Source organism: Oncorhynchus nerka, unplaced genomic scaffold, assembly GCF_034236695.1.
Source record: "Oncorhynchus nerka isolate Pitt River unplaced genomic scaffold, Oner_Uvic_2.0 unplaced_scaffold_1474, whole genome shotgun sequence".
Classification (NCBI taxonomy): Eukaryota; Metazoa; Chordata; class Actinopteri; order Salmoniformes; family Salmonidae; genus Oncorhynchus; species Oncorhynchus nerka.
Genome location: NW_027039845.1, coordinates 80600 through 104130, shown reverse-complemented (window position 1 = coordinate 104130; position 23531 = coordinate 80600). Strand labels below are relative to the sequence as shown.

Genomic DNA, 23531 nt, shown 5'->3' with positions numbered 1-23531 from the left:
CTCGCCAAATCCTCTTTTGTTAGGTCGTACAGCAGGTTGGGGGGTAGGACATGTCGGGAGAGGGGTTATTCAAATGTTTCCGTGTTTTTTTCTCTCTCCTCCCTGATGTTGAACACACAGTCGGTCCATCCTCTAGACTGCAGTGTCTTGTCGGTTTGGCTTTTGCCGCGTCATCCAAAACCATGCTGCCCAGGTAATGAGAGAGAGAGAGAGAAGGAAGGAAATCTAAGCAATTCTCAGTCCTGTCTTTATACCACCTGATCCGTAACACACACTAGCACCTGTGCTACCTCCCTCCATTCGTTCCAAGGCCAACAAATAAACAGACTTGTGTTTTGATTATTCTAGACAGGCATGGAATGGGCCGCATGTCTAAACAAGGCAATATGAACCGTGTTGGTGTGAAGCCCCCAGACACAGCTGGAAACCATGAAGCCCTGGCGTTGCCTGCTTTAAAGATTAGGGCTTTATTAAATTGCGTAAACATCAAATAGAATGCATCAGCAACAAGCCGTGTACTAGATTGCAAAGTGAATGGGTCCTCATTCCCTTCTGCCACTGAATGTGTTAGCTCAGACCGACCACATCCACCGGCTGGCTTTAACCAATGTGAGTTGTTGTATGTTCAGGGATGTAATCTGCTTGGATTTGGATTTGAACAAGGATTGTTATTTAAGTCTAAATGTAGAAAATCACCTTGATGTCTTCTGTTTCATTTGTTGGGTTCTACCACAGAGAAGCATTCCTAGAAATGTACCTGGTGTATGTTATGGTAATAGACTGTTCTCTGTCCCCTGTAAGGTCAGGGTGTTGTGTTTACATGATGTCTCCTCTATAGCCCACCTCTGAGGTTCTGACGTTCCAGGATGACATTCCCTAACTCTCTCTGTCTCTCCTCTATAGCCCACCTCTAAGGTTCTGACGTTCCAGGATGACATTCCCTAACTCTCTCTGTCTCTCCTCTATAGCCCACCTCTAAGGTTCTGACGTTCCAGGATGACATTCCCTAACTCTCTCTGTCTCTCCCCTATAGCCCATCTCTAAGGTTCTGACGTTCCAGGATGACATGATATTCCCTAACTCTCTCTGTCTCTCCCCAATAGCCCACTTCTAAGGTTCTGACGTTCCAGGATGACATGATATTCCCTAACTCTCTCTGTCTCTCCCCAATAGCCTACCTCTGAGGTTCTGGGTGAACGTGATCAAGAACCCCCAGTTTGTGTTCGACATCCACAAGAGCAGCATCACGGACGCCTGTCTGTCTGTGGTGGCCCAGACCTTCATGGACTCCTGCTCTACCTCAGAACACCGCCTGGGCAAGGACTCACCCTCCAACAAGCTGCTCTATGCCAAGGACATCCCCAGTTACAAGAGCTGGGTGGAGAGGTGAGAGGATGATGGGATGGGAGTGTGTTTGTGAGGTGGGGGGGGTGGTGGTTTGGGGAGTTTGTGGACTGTGTGTGTGAGGTGGGGGGGGGGCTGGTTTGGTGTGTGTGTAACTACAGCATGTCTCTCTCTCTTTTCCAGTTTCTATATAGACCTACATGTGAGTGTAACATGAGAGGGCAGTTCATCATGTGGTTCTGTCGTCCTATAGATGTGTGCCAGCCATTTTGTCCATAAACATCCCTGATAGACTGCAGTCTGCCCCTTGTCTCATAAGTACACACAGTAGGGCTGTAGTGTTGTGATCCCTGGGCCATGGAGGAGACTCCAAATGAAAACCCACTGGGAATGGATGGCAGTGCCTCCTAATGCTAGAGAGGTAGAGGGGAGACAGGCACAGACAGAGAGCCACAGTGAGTTCTCTGTCCTGCAAAGGTACACCCATGTGTGTGTAAAGTTAGGAGATTACCACTGCACAGCAGTGGTGGTGGTCATTTGTCCAAATTAGAGTTGTATTGCATGTATTTGGTCAGTGTTAGAGTGGTCAGTTTGGTCAGTGATAGAGGGGTCAGTTTGGTCAGTGGTAGAGGGGTCAGTTTGGTCAGTGGTAGAGGGGTCAGCTTGGTCAGTGGTAGAGGGGTCAGCTTGGTCAGTAGTAGAGGGGTCAGTTTGGTCAGTGTTAGAGGGGTCAGTTTGGTCAGTGGTAGAGGGGTCAGTTTGGTCAGTGGTAGAGGGGTCAGTTTGGTCAGTGGTAGAGTGCTGAATAAAATACGGGCTTGTGAAGCGGTCCCAAAGTATTTCTGTGTTAGTGCTCAGCTCTAGCCGCAGGACAGGGATATACAGGGATATACTGTATGTGTATGTACTGTATGACTGAAACCCAAGGATTGGATTGTGTGTGTGTGTGTGTGTGTGTGTGTGTGTGTGTGTGTGTGTGTGTGTGTGTGTGTGTGTGTGTGTGTGTGTGTGTGTGTGTGTCAGCATGTGCTTGTGTGTTTTATATTAACGGTGCATGATCTATATGATCAAGGCTCCAGCCACCCCAGTCATAGACTGTTCTCTCTGCTACCACACGGCAAGTGGTACCGGAGCGCCAAGTCGAGGCCCAAAAGGCCTCTGAACAGCTTCTACACCCAAGCTATAAGACTCCTGAACAGCTAATCAAAGGGCTACCCAGATCCCTCTTTTACGCTGCTGCTACTCTCTGTTTATAATCTATGTATAGTCACTTTAACTCCACCTACATGTACATATTACCTCAATTACCTCAACTAACCGGTGCCCCCACACATTGACTCTGTACCGGTGCCCCCTGTATATAGTCTCGCTTGTTTATGTGATGAATACAATTTGATTTGATCTTATAGTTAGTCCCAGTGATATATAGATGGGTTATCTTATAGTTAGTCCCAGTGATATATAGATGGATTATCTTATAGTTAGTCCCAGTGATATATAGATGGGTTATCTTATAGTTAGTCCCAGTGATATATAGATGGGTTATCTTATAGTTAGTCCCAGTGATATATAGATGGGTTATCTTATAGTTAGTCCCAGTGATATATAGATGGGTTATCTTATAGTTAGTCCCAGTGATATATAGATGGGTTATCTTATAGTTAGTCCCAGTGATCTATAGATGGGTTATCTTATAGTTAGTCCCAGTGATATATAGATGGGTTATCTTATAGTTAGTCCCAGTGATATATAGATGGGTTATCTTATAGTTAGTCCCAGTGATCCCAGTGATATATAGATGGGTTATCTGATATAGTTAGTCCCAGTGATATATAGATGGGTTATCTTATAGTTAGTCCCAGTGATCTATAGATGGGTTATCTTATAGTTAGTCCCAGTGATATATAGATGGGTTATCTTATAGTTAGTCCCAGTGATATATAGATGGGTTATCTTATAGTTAGTCCCAGTGATATATAGATGGGTTATCTTATAGTTAGTCCCAGTGATATATAGATGGGTTATCTTATAGTTAGTCCCAGTGATCTATAGATGGGTTATCTTATAGTTAGTCCCAGTGATATATAGATGGGTTATCTTATAGTTAGTCCCAGTGATATATAGATGGGTTATCTTATAGTTAGTCCCAGTGATATATAGATGGGTTATCTTATAGTTAGTCCCAGTGATATATAGATGGGTTATCTTATAGTTAGTCCCAGTGATATATAGATGGGTTATCTTATAGTTAGTCCCAGTGATATATAGATGGGTTATCTTATAGTTATTCCCAGTGATATATAGATGGGTTATCTTATAGTTAGTCCCAGTGATATATAGATGGGTTATCTTATAGTTATTCCCAGTTAGTCCCAGTGATATATAGATGGGTTATCTTATAGTTATTCCCAGTGATATATAGATGGGTTATCTTATAGTTAGTCCCAGTGATCTATAGATGGGTTATCTTATAGTTAGTCCCAGTGATATATAGATGGGTTATCTTATAGTTAGTCCCAGTGATATATAGATGGGTTATCTTATAGTTAGTCCCAGTGATATATAGATGGGTTATCTTATAGTTAGTCCCAGTGATATATAGATGGGTTATCTTATAGTTAGTCCCAGTGATATATAGATGGGTTATCTTATAGTTAGTCCCAGTGATATATAGATGGGTTATCTTATAGTTAGTCCCAGTGATATATAGATGGGTTATCTTATAGTTAGTCCCAGTGATATATAGATGGGTTATCTTATAGTTAGTCCCAGTGATATATAGATGGGTTATCTTATAGTTAGTCCCAGTGATATGTAGATGGGTTATCTTATAGTTAGTCCCAGTGATATATAGATGGGTTATCTTATAGTTAGTCCCAGTGATATATAGATGGGTTATCTTATAGTTAGTCCCAGTGATATATAGATGGGTTATCTTATAGTTTGTCCCAGTGATATATAGATGGGTTATCTTATAGTTAGTCCCAGTGATATATAGATGGGTTATCTTATAGTTAGTCCCAGTGATATATAGATGGGTTATCTTATAGTTAGTCCCCCTCAGAGGATGGTTGCTTAGGGTTGTTTGCTGCTTTAAATGTGGATGAGACAGTTTAGCATAAGGACTTGATCAATCCACAGCGCTGTAGAGCATGCCCTACAGTGCAATAGAAATGTACAGGCAGTGTTCCCACCTTAGCTGAGACTGCATTCACAGTAAACCCTGCATATGTGGGCTCAATAGGAAATTACCTTTCAATTTCAATCGCGCTATAGCACTGAACTTCAGCGATACAGATTGAAGCCCTTAGTCTTCATGAGGCTTGGCAGTCGACGGGACAGAGGTGTGTGCAGTGTGATTGTGTGGATTTGAGTAGGGCTCAGGTAGGGATGCTTGGTTGTGATGTGTTGCAATACAAAGGTTCAATGGGCCTACTGTACGTACAGTAGTATCAGACCATCTGTGTCATTATCTCAATTGACCCAGGTGCTGTTCATTATTTGGACAGGAAATGTTCAATTCAAATAGCTGAAATACTCAATCAACCTCAGATTAAAAACAAATAGGGTATACAGACAGAGATTCTACATCACAGGAGGCTGATGAGGGGAGGATAAAAACACACAGGGTATGCAGACAGAGATTCTACATCACATGAGGCTGATGAGGGGAGGACGGCTGATAATAATGTCCAGAACAGAGCAAATGGAATGTCATCAAACACCTGGTAACCATGGAAACCATGTGTTTGATGGATTTGATACCATTCCTCTGATTCCTCTCCAGTCATTACCACGAGCCCGTTCTCCCATATTAAGGTGCCACCAACCTCCTGTGTTCTACATGTTGACATTCTCAGAACCAAACAGCAATTGTAAAGACAGGGGAATCATGGGTAGTGTAGTTCTCTGTAAAGATGAATCACTACTATTTAACTAAAAGCAGCCGTGCCAATCTAGAGGTTGTTAAGCTTCATATCAATGTGTTCCTGTTAGCGTTCCTGTTAGCGTTCCCTGCTCTTTGCTTGTGACTTGGGCGCGTGAGGTGATTACTGATAAGGACCCGTTTCACAGGCTGAGTCTGACCTGCAGCTAGTGAGTAAACTGTTGACGTGTCATGTGGCATTAGGAGCGGGAGATGCTGACGGGGTTCGGCAGCCGTGGAAGATCGGGAAAGTGATAAGATTCTAATCCGAGACTTCCTGTCCACACTGAAGCCATGTGACGGTCCTATTACCTGTGGACCAGTTTATTTCTGAAGCATAAAAGTCTGTGAAGGAAGTATTCATGTCTAAGGTCAGGAGTCTTTGCAGAAAATCCAATTAGCATCCACATGATTCTGAGATGTAATGTTTCTATAGGTGATGTTTAGTTGATCAATCCATATTTTGTGAGATCTAATTTAGTGTAATTGTAGTATGATTAGTCCCTCCACGTCATTGACATCAATCTTAATTAACAAATTAAATCTCAAAATAGTGTGTATAAACCCTGCAGTGCTTACATCTCACAATCAGGATAGGCAAATTAGATCTCACAGTCTTGTTGATTGGCAAAGCCTACCTGAAGGTTGTGATGTGCATTGAGACCATCAGCATATTCACACAATTTAATTTGCCCATCTATATACAATTGACCCTTCGCTAAGCACTGTCCATGAATTTTGGCCAACCAATCGCAGCTCTATAATGGATAGCAACTGTCATCGAGTCCAACACCTGAGACAAGCTCAAGTCTCTCCCCACACTCCCTTCCTCCTCTCTCCCAACTCCCTTCCTCCTCTCTCCCAACTCCCTTCCTCCTCTCTCCCAACTCCCTTCCTCCTCTCTCCCAACTCCCTTTCTCCTCCGTTCTACATCTTCATAAGCGCTGTGGAGGTTAGCGGTTATTGTAGAGCCGTACCAGGGAGAGGGGTAGGAGCACCATAATGGAAGCCTATAGCTTGGTCATGGTATGTTTGGGGATCAGGCAGTTTGCCTCTGGTATTGTAGTGGAGCTGTGCCCCTCTGGGAAGACTCTACCAGAACATGTTATTACTGTATGACATCCACAGAAAAGCAATCTGATATGATTTAACACAAGGAAGAAATCCTGTGGGTCTCGGCCGGTACATGAGTTCCTACAACTGTATCTCACTAACTCAGCACTTTAATGAAAGCTGACATCTTACAGGATCTAAGTTGTGTTGGGGTCTTGTTGATTTATGTCGCATTGGCACAATTTGATGGTTGGAGTGGTTTGTAAGGGTTGGACATGCATGTTCCCCCAGAGCCTCCAACTACAGACAGACTGTTAATATTCATTCCATTCAGTTGGAGTGGTTTGTAAGGGTTGGACATGCATGTTCCCCCAGAGCCTCCAACTACAGACAGACTGTTAATATTCATTCCATTCAGTTGGAGTGGTTTGTAAGGGTTGGACATGCATGTTCCCCCAGAGCCTCCAACTACAGACAGACTGTTTATATTCATTCCATTCAGTTGGAGTGGTTTGTAAGGGTTGGACATGCATGTTCCCCCAGAGCCTCCAACTACAGACAGACTGTTTATATTCATTCCATTCAGTTGGAGTGGTTTGTAAGGGTTGGACATGCATGTTCCCCCAGAGCCTCCAACTACAGACAGACTGTTAATATTCATTCCATTCAGTTGGAGTGGTTTGTAAGGGTTGGACATGCATGTTCCCCCAGAGCCTCCAACTACAGACAGACTGTTAATATTCATTCCATTCAGTTGGAGTGGTTTGTAAGGGTTGGACATGCATGTTCCCCAGAGCCTCCAACTACAGACAGACTGTTAATATTCATTCCATTCAGTTGGAGTGGTTTGTAAGGGTTGGACATGCATGTTCCCCAGAGCCTCCAACTACAGACAGACTGTTTATATTCATTCCATTCAGTTGGAGTGGTTTGTAAGGGTTGGACATGCATGTTCCCCCAGAGCCTCCAACTACAGACAGACTGTTTATATTCATTCCATTCAGTTGGAGTGGTTTGTAAGGGTTGGACATGCATGTTCCCCCAGAGCCTCCAACTACAGACAGACTGTTAATATTCATTCCATTCAGTTGGAGTGGTTTGTAAGGGTTGGACATGCATGTTCCCCCAGAGCCTCCAACTACAGACAGACTGTTTATATTCATTCCATTCAGTTGGAGCGGTATTTGAGGTGGGATTTAATTGGCCCCAGACAATGACAAATTCATCAGACCTGTCATTTATGCAGTTCATTTGATCCTCTGCTCGGATAGAAGATTACAATGGGAAATCAAAGTGAAAACCCCTTAACACATGGACTGTACAGGGGAAATGGCGTACTTACATTCACAGCTCTCTGGGGGGAGACACAGCTCTCTGGGGGGGGGTAGACACAGCTCCCTGGGGGAGGCTGTAGACACAGCTCTCTGGGGGGCCTGATAGACACAGCTCCCTGGGGGCCTGATATCACATAAATACCAAATGTTCAATTCTCCTAGCCTGATAGACACAGCTCTCTGGGGGGCCTGATAGACACAGCTCCCTGGGGGAGAAGGGGGGAAGAAGGCTGTTAACTGGATTTTGCATCCATCTGCAAAAAAACAAATGTACTCTTGTTACCATCCTGATTCTACCATTCATTGGATGTCAACATCAAGCATAGCAGGACCCAATTCCCCTAGCCTGATAACACATAAATACCAAATGTTCAATTCCCCTAGCCTGATATCACATAAATACCAAATGTTCAATTCTCCTAGCCTGATATCACATAAATACCAAATGTTCAATTCTCCTAGCCTGATATCACATAAATACCAAATGTTCAATTCTCCTAGCCTGATATCACATAAATACCAAATGTTCAATTCTCCTAGCCTGATATCACATAAATAGCAAATGTTCAATCTCCTAGCCTGATATCACATAACAAATACTAAATGTTCAATTCTCCTAGTCTGATAACACATAAATACTAAATGTTCAATTCTCCTAGCCTGATATCACATAAATACCAAATGTTCAATCTCCTAGCCTGATATCACATAACAAATACTAAATGTTCAATTCCAAGTGGACCGAGTGGCCAAGGGGTCAGCAACTAGATTCAGCTGCAGGACCATTTTTGTCGGAGCGGATGGTGGGGTGACCGGAACATAATTATAATCATTTCTACACTGCAAATTGACTACAACTAAGCCAACAAATAATGATATATATTGGAAAATAACAATCATTTCATGCCTTGGTTAAGTTGAGACATGATCACATACGTATATTTTTTTATTCGCAGGAACACAATATTTTTGTTGTTGTTGTTGCTGAATTCCAAAATGAATATCTCTTGAGGGCCGGCAAAAAGAATCCCTTGTAGGCCGGTTTTGGCCCGTGGGCTGCTGACCCCTGCTCTAGGCTGCTGACCCCTGCTCTGGGCTGCTGACCCCTGCTCTGGGCTGCTGACCCCTGCTCTAGGCTGCTGACCCCTGCTCTGGGCTGCTGACCCCTGCTCTGGGCTGCTGACCCCTGCTCTGGGCTGCTGACCCCTGCTCTGGGCTGCTGACCCCTGCTCTAGGCTGCTGACCCCTGCTCTAGGCTGCTGACCCCTGCTCTGGGCTGCTGACCCCTGCTCTGGGCTGCTGACCCCTGCTCTGGGCTGCTGACCCCTGCTCTGGGCTGCTGACCCCTGCTCTAGGCTGCTGACCCCTGCTCTGGGCTGCTGACCCCTGCTCTAGGCTGCTGACCCCTGCTCTGGGCTGCTGACCCCTGCTCTAGGTGTGATTTCCAGTATGTTTAGATCAAGTGTCTAAGAAAGGAGACGATTTGGAATTAGGCCCCACATCGTCACCTAGAACCAGAGATGTCAGGTGGACCTGCTGTTTTACCTGGAGACAGAAATCCCTCCAATTTCCTTTACCCTCTCAAACCCCACGACTCACTTTCTCCAATTGCCCTCCTGCCCTGAGCAGGTGGCCGAGGTGTGTGTGAGTGGGTGTGACCTTCCTGTGACTTTCCTTACAATAAATAACCTGCAATGCCCACCTGCCGCGTAACCTGCTCTGTTAGCTTAATAGCCTCGGTTTCCACACACCATACCACATACCACACATCACACCACACCACACACCATACCACACTACACACCATACCACACTACACACCATACCACACACCATACCACACGACACCACACGACACACCATACCACACCATACCACACTACACACCATACCACACGACACACCATACCACACTACACCACACACCATATCACACTACACCACACACCATACCACACTACACCACACACCATACCACACTACACACCATACCACACACCATACCACACACCATAGCACACCACACCACACACCATACCACACTACACACCATACCACACACCATACCACACGACACACCATACCACACTACACACCATACCACACGACACACCATACCACACCACACCACACACCATACCACACTACACCACACACCATACCACACTACACCACACACCATACCACACCACACCACACACCATACCACACCACACCACACACCATACCACACTACACCACACACCACACATTACACCACACCACACACCATACCACACTACACACCATACCACACGACACACCATACCACACCACACCATACCACATACCACACCACACACCATACCACACTACACCACACACCACACCACACACACACACCATACCACACCACACCACACACCATACCACACCACACGACACGACACACCATACAACACTACACCACACGACACACCATACCACACCACACCACACACCATACCACACCACACCACACACCATACCACACTACACACCATACCACACACCATACCACACGACACACCATACCACACGACACACCATACCACACCACACGACACACCATACCACACTACACCACACACCACACCACACCACACACCATACCACACCACACCACACACCATACCACACCACACCACACGACACACCATACCACACCACACCACACGACACACCATACCACACCACACCACACAACACACCATACCACACCACACCACACGACACACCATACCACACTACACCACACCACACACCATACCACACCATACCACACCACACCACACCACACACTTATCAGACTAAATTTGTGGTGTCCAGGAGCAGTTGTGGCATCGGAATTAAACAGGTAATGACCATCTTTAATGAAGGAGTTGACAGAGGGCCTCAGCTGCTGTTGACACTGGCTGATTACTTCTCCTTTCCAGCCCTCTTTACCCTGACGCAGCTGAGAGCTTCCTGGAGACACAGTCTGTGTGTGTGAGAGAGAGAGGGGGGGGTTCACATACACTGCTAAGTGCCTTTGCAGCTTTTAGGCCATTTGTACGAGGGCGGCAGGTAGCCTAAGGGTTAAGAGCATTGGGCCAAAAGGTTCGAAACCCTTAGCCAACAATGTGCAAAATATATCGATGTACCCTTGAGCAAGGCACTTAACCCTAATTGCTTTGGATAAGAGCGTCTGCTAAATTAGAAAAATGTAAATGTCTATAGAGAGTCAGGGCTGCTCAGACTGTGAAAAGTGATTGGGGACGAGACAACTGTCTCTAACATGATTCCTATTCTAGGCTCCCGAATGGCGCAGCGGTCTAAGGCACTTCATTTCAGTGCTAGAGGTGTCACTACAGACCCTGGTTCAATTCCAGGCTGTATCATAACCGGCCAAAATTGGGAATCACATAGGGCAGTGCACAATTGGCCCAGTGTCGTTAGGGTTTGGCCGGGGTAGGCCGTCTTTGTAAATTAGAATTTGTTCTTAACTGACTTGCCTGGTTAAATAAAGGTTCAATACACGATTCTAAAGGCTAAAACATCTCAGTCTTGAAACAACCCTGAAATAACACGTGACATTTAAATCCTAGAATAAAGCATTTTGGGGTGTATGTATGTAAATGTAGTGATTACACAGTTCACTAATACATTCTGCTGTGTGTGTTACCTCCACAGGTACTACTCAGACATCAGTAAGATGCCAGCCATCAGTGACCAGGACATGAATGCGTACCTGGCAGAGCAGTCCCGGATGCACATTAACGAGTTCAACAGCATGAGCTCCCTCAGTGAGATCTACTCCTACGTGGGCAAATACACAGAGGAGGTACGGCAACACACCGTGGACAAAAATCACACTTTATTCAAGACAGGTAGCAGTGTTCCATTTAGGACAGCCAGTCTTACACAGTTGGGTTTGAAGTTGAAATGTATTGTAGATGACGTGTAGGTTCAAACGATCTGTAAGATGTATGTAAAATACATTTACAAGCAACCCAGACGGCGTATATCAGAGGTTTTCCAACCTCTCCTGGAGGACTCCCAACCATGGCTTTGTTCTACTACAGAGAGAACACACTTCTCAACTTAGATCATCAAGCCTTTCTGTCGTTGAATAATGCCTAGTTAAATTACGTTATTTATTTTTTTAAATACAAAAAAAAAAGATGTGGTTCAGGTCTTCAACTAAATTGTGAGACGTCAAGGGGTCCCAGAGGAAAGGTTCCAGAAACACTGTCATACAGAAGCAACATTTCTTCTATGTGCCATTACTCTGCCATTGTCAGCTGGTGTGTGAGGCTGACAGTAAAACATGGACTGGCTGTGTGAGGCTGACAGTAACATGTGGACTGACTGTGTGTGAGACTGACAGTATCACAGGGACTGGCTGTGTGGGGCTGACAGTAACACAGGGACTGGCTGTGTGGGGCTGACAGTAAAACATGGACTGGCTGTGTGGGGCTGACAGTAACACAGGGACTGGCTGTGTGTGTCTCTCTCTGTCAGATTGTGTGTGGGGCTGACAGTAACACAGGGACTGGCTGTGTGTGTCTCTCTCTGTCAGATTGTGTGTGGGGCTGACAGTAACACCGGGACTGGCTGTGTGTGTCTCTCTCTGTCAGATTGTGTGTGGGGCTGACAGTAACACGGGGACTGGCTGTGTGTGTCTCTCTCTGTCAGATTGTTTGTGCGCTGGAGCAGGACGACGCCGCCAGGAAACAGAGACTTTCCTTCAAGCTGGAGCAGGTGGTGGCCTTCATGAGCCTGGAGAGCTGAGGACCGCACTTCCCAGGGCGCACTGGGAGACCCGTCAGAAACCGAGCCGTGCCTGAGCAAAGACCTGTCCATCTATCTCTTCACCATCGTCATCAGCATCAGAACTCCTCTCCGTTTCAAAGACAACACATATTGTCCTGTTTTCTTCCTCCTCTTCCTCTTCCTCCTCTTCCTGACAAGTGTTTGGCATCTCATCCGCTCAGCTTCATAGGACGTGCAGAGAAGACTGGCTGACGGACTGACTGGAGGGTCGGCAGAGCTGGGGACTGCTTTTCCCACCGTGCAATGGGAGGGCCTCATCCCAGCTTTGCTGCGTAGAAGACTCTGATGGAGGGGTGGTTGTTTGCCAGCTCGCCGTATCGGCATCATTTACACCGTAATGTTGGGGGAGAAACAAACATTCTATTTATGTTGCCTTTAAAAATAACACTGATGACTAAGTCTTTTGCCACCACAATGTTGGGGGTCAATTTGTCCAGACTTTCTGAACAGGATATTAGTCTATGAAACTACTACAGAGTCCAGTTAATTGTAGTTAATAGTCAACATCACATCAAACGTGGAAAAACTAAGTGGTATTATATACATGAGGAAACCAAAATGACCACCTCGGAAGACAAAAAAACGGAAGGTTTGCCTGGTTCACACTTCTTAAGATTGGGAAATAGGCAAACTACAGAATTGTTTTCTCAATGTAGCTTTGAGGTGTATTTGAAGAAACTCCGATAGGGGCTGGGGAGAGGTAGTGCTTCTTGAATTTTCCTTTTTTTCCGAAAACCTGACTGACTTTGAAATCCAGAGAAGGACAGATTCCCCTTTGTGGCATTGGCACGAGTCTGTTCCCACCCACCCACCCCTCCAAGTACCTCTAACCCACCCACCCCTCCAAGTACCTCTAACCCACCCACCCCTCCAAGTACCTCTAACCCACCCACCCCTCCAAGTACCTCTAACACCCACCCACCCCTCCAAGTACCTCTAACACCCACCCACCCCTCCAAGTACCTCTAACCCACCCACCCCTCCAAGTACCTCTAACCCACCCACCCCTCCAAGTACCTCTAACCCACCCACCCCTCCAAGTACCTCTAACCCACCCACCCCTCCAAGTACCTCTAACCCACCCACCCCTCCAAGTACCTCTAACCAACCCACCCCTCCAAGTACCTCTATAGATAAAACAATCCTCATCTTCTGAATCTCTGGCTTGTGTGGTACCTGCTCAATTATCCTGACTATTATAAGACTAATTAGTGGAGGACAGACCCAGGTCTGTCTGGTCCTCCTCTGTGACGAGAAGCACACATCCAACTCTTGACCACAGTGACCTGACAGCTCTGACACCTGGAACGGTCAGTCTGTCCCGTGTGTGCTGCTAACAGATGGAGGTCACTCGCCGGTCTATCAAAGCACACACACAAACAGATACACACGGCAGCTGTCCAAGACCTGTTCTGAGGGGAACTCTACTCCTGATTCACCCTCTGATCACACTGTCTGAATACTAGGGGAGCTGACTGACATCTACTGAGAGGAGGAGAGGGACGCTTCACTAGAGCAGTCTTACCATGGGCCCATGCTTTCTACATGACAGAGACGGTGCGGTACTGCTTAAATGGGATCTGCTCTGCTGAGAGAGAGAGACCTTCTGTAAAGACTTGGGACGGGGGGAATCAATTGATGGACATAACTGGTCAGCCGAAAAACCAAAGGAGCTTGACATTTTAAAAAGACAAAAAAAGTTATTTAAAAACAATGTATTTAAAGGAAATGACACGGGAAAAGGATTTGGTGAAAGAAAAACCCACCCCACAACAACAACTTAACCCTGTGTGATTTTCTGACCTCAGTGTGCCGAAGGGGGAACCGCGGACGAGTCCCGCCCTCCTCCTCGCCGTCCCGGTTTCTTCCGTGTTTGGCACACCGTTTTTCTTCCCTCTTTGTCCGGTTTTCCACGTCAGTTTTTTTGCACAAGTGTGGAGACAGCTTCCATGCGGGAATCTCTGAGCGCTCTGGGTCGCTCATGTTGTGTGTTAGTGTAGTCGTCCTCCGCAGCCTCTCCAAGCCTCAAAAAGCTGAAACTAGAGTGAGAAAAACAAGTCAGCGTCACATAGACGCCCGGACACGGACATGAACAGACTTGTGGAATGTGATAACCTGGATGGGAGAGAGAGAGAGAGATGGAGAAACACTCCTTTCCTTTAGACCTCTGACCTTTCTTTTGCCTTGACAACGTGCCCCATGTGGTGATGTGAATGTGTGGAGACCGCCCTCGGTCCACCTTCGGTCCTTATTGGCTTTTTAAGCGCATGTAAAACTTCAATTTAAAACAAAAAAAAGAGGAAAATAGAGAAAATAAGCCTTGCAAATGATGATGTGGATGTGTTCTTTTCTTTATTTTGCTTGGAAGAAAAATGTGAGGGAAAAAAGTGTATTGTTCATGTTAAAACTATAAGTAACCGTGAAGGTGGAACCTTTACCTCCCGTTCAGCCCATGCAAACCTCTCATTACCATGTCTTGTGAAAGTGTTAGACGCTAATAGGAATAAAGTGGTACCTTAAAATCCAATATATTATATACCCTTGCATGCTGACCTATTTGGATGTTATGAAACGGAACTGCCTTGCAATCAAATATATTTATCTACTGCTACTAGGAAACCTTTAAACGGTTCACAAACAAAAGGGTTATTTTGAATTGTCATGGACTGATGTAGAACAATAACTCATGACTAAGTGTGAATTCATTCAGTCCTTTTGCTTAGTCCTTCCAGAGTAGATCATCCTCTAACACTCATCCATATACATGTTCCATTAGTTAGGGACTTCAGTCCTTTTGCTTAGTCCTTCCAGAGTAGATCATCCTCTAACACTCATCCATATACATGTTCCATTAGTTAGGGACTTCGTCAGTTCCAGAACCCTCAGCTTTTGGATCTGGTAGACTAATTCTGCAGTGAGCTTCTTGCTCTTTTCTTGGCTGCTATTGCTTCTCTAGTGTATGTCTGTGTTTCATCCGGAAACTATCTCCCCTAGCCTATAACCTTATCTTTTGGATTCTATTATTTTATCATTCAAAAAAACGACATTTATTTTTGTAAACCTGACTGGCTGCAAAGCTACCTTGTAAGCGTCTTATTGCAGCACCTGTTACTATAGTTGTGGATGTGTTCTTTAGATTCTGTTTGGACAGTTGTTTGATCTGAAGAGCTCAGTGCGTAGGGAACTAGCATTAGGAGGGCTTTCGGGGTTCAATCAAAAGGTTTGCTCATACAAAACCCATGTATCGCACAACATGCCTCACTATTGGAATCCTTATGGTCTTATGGGGGGTGTACAATACATTCAAGTCAATCACTTGTCTGGTAGTATCTGCTGTCCTTCGATTCTACTGCTACATCTAAAGGTGTTCTGCACAAATTTACTGAAAAGATACTGGTGGTTTTAACTTTTAAAAAACTCTCCTTTGGACAATTTCAAACGATTAAACGTCTCTTGATGAACTCATCAAAGAGAAACAGGTGTCTGGAAGCTTCAATAACCAGACTAGCTCTGACCCTGAAAGCTTCTGATTTACTTAGTTGATTGTGTTTTGTAAAGTGTGTTTTATTTCCGTCACACCATCGCTGTCTAATGTAGGAACCACATCTAATTCATCCTCAACTGAACTGTCTAAAGGGGTGAGTTCTGTCAGTGGTTGGTATTCAGGTTCGAGGGGGTACATTCATGAACAGTGCGTTCTCTGGACGTTCTACACTGCCAACATGTTCAAACTGTTCACAAAGCTTGTAATCAAATAAACAATAAGACAGAACTGAAAGGAATCTACTCTATTAATTCAGTCTGATGGAAAATCCCAGGTAAAACAGTTTGGAAATAAGACTGAACTTGGCAGGGACCTCAACGTTTAGGGGCCCTTGTTAGGTTTAGAGACTGTAAATTGACCCACTATTACCCATGTATTCTATTCTCTAGCTACCCAAAGCTTCCTCCTCTCTAAGTCCATTGTTTTTATTTGGTGAAGAGAATGAATGTCCTAGAATCTCGTAGTGAATCTGCCCCCTGGTGTTGTAACATACGGTGTTTCCATTTTCCCCCATGTTCCCCGGCGACAAAGCTCGTCTGAGACTACGGACCCCTTTGTTGCCGAGGGACTCGATAAAGCTTCCACCTTCAACGTTTTGTAGGAACTAAAGATAGGTCCTTCTAGAGCTCAGTGTTATAGCAGGTGTTACAGAAACAGTAGAAATACTTTTACTATTACCATATTTGCTGAGAGATAAAGAGTATCCTATCAAGAGATGAAACTAAACCTGGGGGAAAAGGCCAGCTTCTCTAACTTTGCTATAATTAATTGTATACCTGTGTATGTAAATATAATGCATTCCTATTTTGCAGTCAAGAACAAAATACTATTTGTAATATAGAATAAACTTTATTATGAAACAAAGTGGTTTGTGTTTATTCATATGAAATGATTGATTTAAATATAGTTATTTCACACAGCAGGTGTGAATGCCATGCTGTGTACTGGAATTAATGGATTCCTTTCATATAATGGGAAGCAAAATGTCCCGTTTCCCTCAGTAGAACGGCACAGGTGAAGCAGAAACAATACAGCACTTTGTTTTAATATGTTGTATGGTAACCCGTAGTAACCTGTAGTAGAAAAGCAATTGTACACTCAAAGTTGTTTGTTGTGATGGCTTCACCTCGTACCCAAGGCCGCAGCACGGCCGCGGTAAAAACAGTCACAACACACGCCCTCTCGTGTACTATGGGCTTTATGGGCAATTCCACGGTGACAGAAAGATGCTGAGACGCCAATGTTCACTTTAAAATGCATGTCAAACAAATGCTTGCAAAGTTAAACAAACCAGACAACTTTATGCACAGACTACTATATCAATTTCCACTGAACATTTGACAAAAACATTTACTTGAAGAACCGTGCAATGCAAAGTTTTGTAACAGAATGACAGTTGGTGCTGTTTTACCATCATTCTGTTACCAAACTTTGCACCTGCACTGTTCTTCAAGTGAATTTGTTTGAGACATTTTCAGTGGAAATTGTTAAAAGTAATCATTGTGGATAGAGTTTCACGATTTCAGAATATTATCTTTCAAAGTTCTGACCATTTCAGCTGAGCTGGTTCATATTGCTGTGGTAAAGATTCTACTGCAGTCCAATATGAGTTTGAGCTTTATAGTAATGGTTTATTTGTCAGGGACCATGTACAACATGCCATTGCCCCAGATTTAGCTCATTTTCAGCTGTAGTCCCTAGTAGGTCTGCTAGCCAGATAAATGACTGAATTCCCATTGGTGCTGAGTAGTTAGCATAGCTAAGCTAACAGGGACTAAACGGATGAAGGAAGTGAAATAGTGGGAAAACATCCAGTACTTTGACTAAAGGTATCAAAAGTCTGAGGTGAATTACAAAGTAAATAAACCCACAAAATGTGCTAAATACACTGATCCATCAAGATGCAAGGACAGAAGGAAGCCAAACAACACGCCTAAGACGCCAATCAATTAGCTCACACCTGATGCCAATTAGGCTGCCTGTGGCTGTAAAAGACTCCCAGAACTCCAGACAGACAGTTTTCCTGGTCAACAGATCTGGGATCAGCTTTCCTGTACACTACACTATCCTTTACCATTAGCAGGGAAGAATAACACCATCCCTGGGTTGCAGTAAAGACCAGAAAAGAAGACCACAAAGAGAGAGAGGGAGTGACAGAAGAGGAAAGAGAGGGAGGTTAGAAAATAGAGTGGAGAGAGAGGCCTGCCAATCTGAGTGAACCCACAATGAGGGAGGGAGAGAGGCACGTGTGTGTCAATCTTCCTCAGCACTGGGTGACGGGGACAGGGAATTGAATTGGTCCTGGTGTCACCCTATATAGCAGCCACTGAACTGGGAGTAATGGGGGAGAGAAAGTGGAGGAGGGTGCAGGGCATCACCTTAATATTCCAACCAGTGAACTGGGAGTAATGGAAGAGAGAGGCGACTGGGGGATGAGGAGGGGAGAGAGGGTGATAAGGGGGCACGAAGATGATGAAGCCATGCTATGATTGCAGCCGTGCTAGGGGTGGTGGTTTTTCACACTCCCACAGCCCCTGCCCCCCAACCCTTCCCTCCGCCCTTCTCCCAGCCACATTGATGTGAAGAAGAGAGAAAGAGGCCAGTGAGGAGGGGAGAGAAGCAGAGGTCTGAGTTTAGAGGATCTATCCAGACGGAGATAGAGAGGGGTAGGAGTGGTGGTGAGAGGAGGTCAATCTGGGGGAGGGCTAGAGGGGTAGTGGATCTGCTAATCGATTGTGCCGACCCCTCCTGTGTCTCCAACCCAGACGTTAACCCAGACCGTCTCAGCTGGAACATGTTCAGAGACAAATCTATCTGTTAGTGATATAGGGCTTGCTTGACTATTAATGGATGGTATGAGGGGTTGCCATAACTTCCTAGCTGAACAAACGCCTTTACCACTTGTTTACTAAAGGTTTAAAAGAATAGTTCACCTGTTTACTAAAGGTTTAAAAGAATAGTTCACCTGTTTACTAAAGGTTTAAAAGAATAGTTCACCTGTTTACTAAAGGTTTAAAGGAATAGTTCACCTGTTTACTAAAGGTTTAAAAGAATAGTTCACCTGTTTACTAAAGGTTTAAAGGACTAGTTCACCTGTTTACTAAAGGTTTAAAAGACTAGTTCACCTGTTTACTAAAGGTTTAAAGGAATAGTTCACCTGTTTACTAAAGGTTTAAAAGACTAGTTCACCTGTTTACTAAAGGTTTAAAGGAATAGTTCACCTGTTTACTAAAGGTTTAAAGGAATAGTTCACCTGTTTACTAAAGGTTTAAAGGAATAGTTCACCTGTTTACTAAAGGTTTAAAAGAATAGTTCACCTGTTTACTAAAGGTTTAAAAGAATAGTTCACCTGTTTACTAAAGGTTTAAAGGACTAGTTCACCTGTTTACTAAAGGTTTAAAAGAATAGTTCACTTGTTTACTAAAGGTTTAAAGGAATAGTTCACCTGTTTACTAAAGGTTTAAAAGAATAGTTCACCTGTTTACTAAAGTTTTAAAAGAATAGTTCACCTGTTTACTAAAGGTTTAAAATAATAGTTCACCTGTTTACTAAAGGTTTAAAGGAATAGTTCACCTGTTTACTAAAGGTTTAAAAGAATAGTTCACCTGTTTACTAAAGGTTTAAAAGAACAGTTCACCTGTTTACTAAAGGTTTAATGGACTAGTTCACTTGTTTACTAAAGGTTTAAAGGACTAGTTCACTTGTTTACTAAAGGTTTAAAGGACTAGTTCACTTGTTTACTAAAGGTTTAAAGGACTAGTTCACTTGTTTACTAAAGGTTTAAAGGAATCGTTTTGTAGATATTCAATGCACCTACGGTGTTGTCGTTTGTCACTGTTTCCAACAGCAAAGGAACATATTAAACCGTTTGGATGAAAAAAGACAACACCTCAGGTAAGTCAAGACTATGCTACAACTTTGCAAACAAAACAAGTGAACTATCCATTTAACATGAATACGATCAAGGTGAGGTAGTTTGTGTGGGAGACTTCACTAGAAGTCTGCCCAACATCAGACTCAGGGTAGCAACACTGTTGGGTCTCTAATGGCCGACTCGTTTTCTCTCATAAACTCCCTGAAGAATGAAGCTGAAACAGAGGCAAGAGGAGGGTTTTGTCAGGACCGTTAAAATGTGTCATACCACAACCAGTGCTAAAAGCCTCTCTCTTCCTCCCTTTTTTCCTCTCTCTCTTCATCTTTAAAAGGTCTCTTCCCTCCTAAAAGTCGGCTAGTCTTTCACTTGCTACATTACACTCTCCTATAAGCCATTCACTTTTTCACACATTCGTGATAGTCCACTGCTTCACCGAAAAACATCTGAAAATGGTTGTCCAGAAACCCTTACCGGTGTCACATCTCTCTCACATCTCTCTCTCTCTCTCTCACATCTCTCTCTCTCTGTCTCTCTCTCACATCTCTCTCTCTCTCTCTCTCTCTCTCTCTCTCTCTCTCTCTCTCTCTCTCTCTCTCTCTCTCTCTCTCTCAATCTCATCTCTCTCTCTCTCTCTCTCTCTGTCTCTCTCTCTCTCTCTCTCTCTCTCTCTCACATCTCTCTCTCTCTCTCTCACATCTCTCTCACATCTCTCTCTCACATCTCTCTCTCACATCTCTCTCACATCTCTTTCTCTCTTTCTCTCAGTGGTCTCTCAATAACACTTGTTCACTTCCCTTCATGGATTTAAAAGTAGATAAGAATGTTGAAAACTATCTAGCAACTGCTTACACCACACCAATGCTTTTAAATGTGAGGGGGGGGGGGGTGTAAGTGCACAGTTTGGGAGAAGGAACAGATTTTTGGGATGCAGGCATATTCTCAGAACAGTGTATTATCCTGCCTAGTCGAATCCCTGTCATTACGCACTCCTCATCCCTGTAGTAAAAACAGTGTTTAAACTGGAGAGGGGAGTGAGTGAGCTTTCAGTATTGTGCCCCAAACCCAGACATGCTGATGGTTGCCGGCTGGCTGGATCAGAATGCTAGCGTGACTGTGCCACGCTAGGCTAATTCCGGGGATTGACTGTGAGCGCTATTGACAGCTGTGTGCGAGCAGATGGAAGCAATTACCATTATTAGTCTGCCATTCGCCTATCTGTCTTGGTAAACATCTGCGGAGAGACAACAGAGAGACGGGTAGCTGTAGCGCCCAGCGAGGAAAACGGAACGGGACAAATAAATGCCCCAGCCAGCCAGCCCTCCCAACAAACACAGACGCCACAGAAACCTGGGGGTAGATGGGGAGAAACCCCTCACAGCACACTATCCACGGGGCCAGGAACAGAAGTCAGTCAGGAGCTCCCTAGCTAGGGTGGAGGGGCCTAGGGTGGAGGGGCCCAGGGTGGAGGGGCCCAGGGTGGAGGAGCCCAGGGTGGAGGGGCCCAGGGTGGAGGGGCCCAGGGTGGAGGAGCCCAGGGTGGAGGGGCCCAGGGTGGAGGAGCCCAGGAAAGCACACGCTACCAGTTTGATTTGGACTCGTAACCGGACTGGACTGATAAAGGCGTTTTAGTGCTCCCTGTTCGTAGTGCCTCATTTTCAGCTTTTTATATCAGCTAATGGACAATGCATCAGCTTATAGGTCCACAACCAACTACTGTCCCTCTATCAATGGCTCCCTGTGTTACAAATCATCCAACTTCCTGAGATGAGGCGTACTAGGCACAGCTTCACACTAAACGCTCCCATCGATCTGCCCCCCCTACACACACACATGCACGCCCAACCACATACAATCACACACATGCATCACTAACACATACTCCATGCAGACACACACCACTGAACCAGCTGCCTGAAGGTCAGTACATGGCTCTCCTTTATGGGCGCACAAATCCGCTCCGCCATTTCCCCTAATCAATAACGACCATGCAACCCATTCTTAACTGCACAGGCCATTTACCAGCACAACTCTCTCTGACACACGTATTACAGAGACCAACACACACCAGGCCGCGGTCCCACATCAGAACAAATTGATTATCCGGTTGAAAAATACATTCAATTCATTATTGTAGTATTGTTTTCTTACATCTCAAATCACTTCCCTGGTGATAATGGATTTGAGCTGTGCAGAAGGGACTGGCAGACTCCTATAGCCCACCCTTTGGAAATGAACAGGAAAACACAGGACCGACCGGCCCGGGGGAATGGGAGGAAATAAATCATATGAGCAGTGATTCCTATATCGTATCCCTCAACATTGCTAATGCACCTACTGATCGTAGTACATTTTAGTCATTAAGCAGACATGTTGTCTTTCCAACTCTTTTGGTCATTGTTGGCAAGATAGCACAAACAGATCTGGGACCAGAATAGTAATGGTGTGGATTCGGGGTATAACCAACCTTGTCATTCAAAACCAATGAGGGAACACAGGAAGGTCCTGTGTGTGGGGAAGCCTTGAGGGAGCTCCGGATGGTATTCCAAGATTCCTGAACTTGTTCCCCCTGTGTTAGAGATACAATGGAGAGAAGCCGAGTCCTGCTCTCTGTGTGTCTCTGTGTGTCTCTGTGTCTCTCTCTCAGGCATGCGCGCGCACACACACAGAGAGCCGTCTCCAACATAAACAACATGAATATGAATAACCCGCTGGCCTTGGCTCTGTGCCATAGCGACCATACATACAAGCCTTAGGTCTGACACACACACCACAAACACACACAGAAAGCCATTATAAGGGCCCAACTCCAACCAGAACCTCTTCTCTCTCAGCAGCCTGATGAGCTGATGAAAGCAACACCACAGGGGATGGAAACGAACCAATGGCAGGAGAATCGTCACCGCTAATCCAATTCGGTGGCAGTGCATTTGAATAATTGATGAGGGCCATAAATTGGGCCGTCCAGATGTCCCCTGCTCCCTTAATCAATGTTGATCTCCTTTAATCAATCGCTGGCTGCCGAGGGGGCTTGGGACGTTTCCACACCTCTAGAGTGCAGGGCCCAGCAATGCAGTCACAGGTGGTTGGCCACAAAGTGGCTGTTTGCAGTGATGTGCTCTGGGTAATTGGAGTTTGTACCCAGGGAAAGACAGGGGGGTGAGGGGGGTGCAGATTTGGGTGGCTGCAGTTTAATAGATGTCGCCACAGGTGCTGGGGGGAAATGAATGGGGGGAGAGACCATTGTCGGAGCGATGTAAGGGAACATCAAGAAGGAAGGTGGTAAGCATGAACATACACGCACATACATTACCAAACAGCGAGACAGACACACACACACACACAGACGCCTGTGCCTACAGAGCTGGCAAAGGTGTCTCCTGCCAGAACAAAGCAGCAGTAGGTGACAGCTTGGTGGCACAGCTGGGAGAGACAGATAACCCTGCGCCTGTCTGTGGAACTAACAAAAACAACAGCATCCTTTCTCAGAAGACAGGAAGTTCTCTCCTTCTGTCTGTGTGTGTGTGTGTGTGTGTGTGTGTGTGTGTGTGTGTGTGTGTGTGTGTGTGTGTGTGTGTGTGTGTGTGTGTGTGTGTGTGTGTGTGTGTGTGTGTGTGTGTGTGTGTG

At 45.1% G+C, this 23531-nt stretch overlaps 1 protein-coding gene across 1 annotated transcript; it reads left to right on the top strand.

Moving 5' to 3' along the window:
* Positions 1-556: 556 nt before the first annotated feature.
* On the top strand, positions 557-16897 carry LOC135568584 (plexin-A4-like). The gene is made up of 3 exons (XM_065015387.1): positions 557-1386; positions 11347-11497; positions 12352-16897. The coding sequence occupies exons 1-3, from the start codon at positions 1283-1285 to the stop codon at positions 12445-12447; spliced, it is 351 nt and encodes a 116-aa protein (XP_064871459.1). The 5' UTR covers positions 557-1282; the 3' UTR covers positions 12448-16897.
* Positions 16898-23531: the final 6634 nt, after the last annotated feature.

Bases quoted from the DNA above. Each gene is read 5' to 3' on its own strand.
- LOC135568584 (XM_065015387.1), top strand. From the start codon at position 1,283: ATGGACTCCTGCTCTACCTCAGAACACCGCCTGGGCAAGGACTCACCC. The intron at 1,387-11,346 runs GTGAGAGGATGA...TTACCTCCACAG, and splicing joins TACAAGAGCTGGGTGGAGAG to GTACTACTCAGACATCAGTA. The intron at 11,498-12,351 runs GTACGGCAACAC...TCTCTCTGTCAG, and splicing joins TGGGCAAATACACAGAGGAG to ATTGTTTGTGCGCTGGAGCA.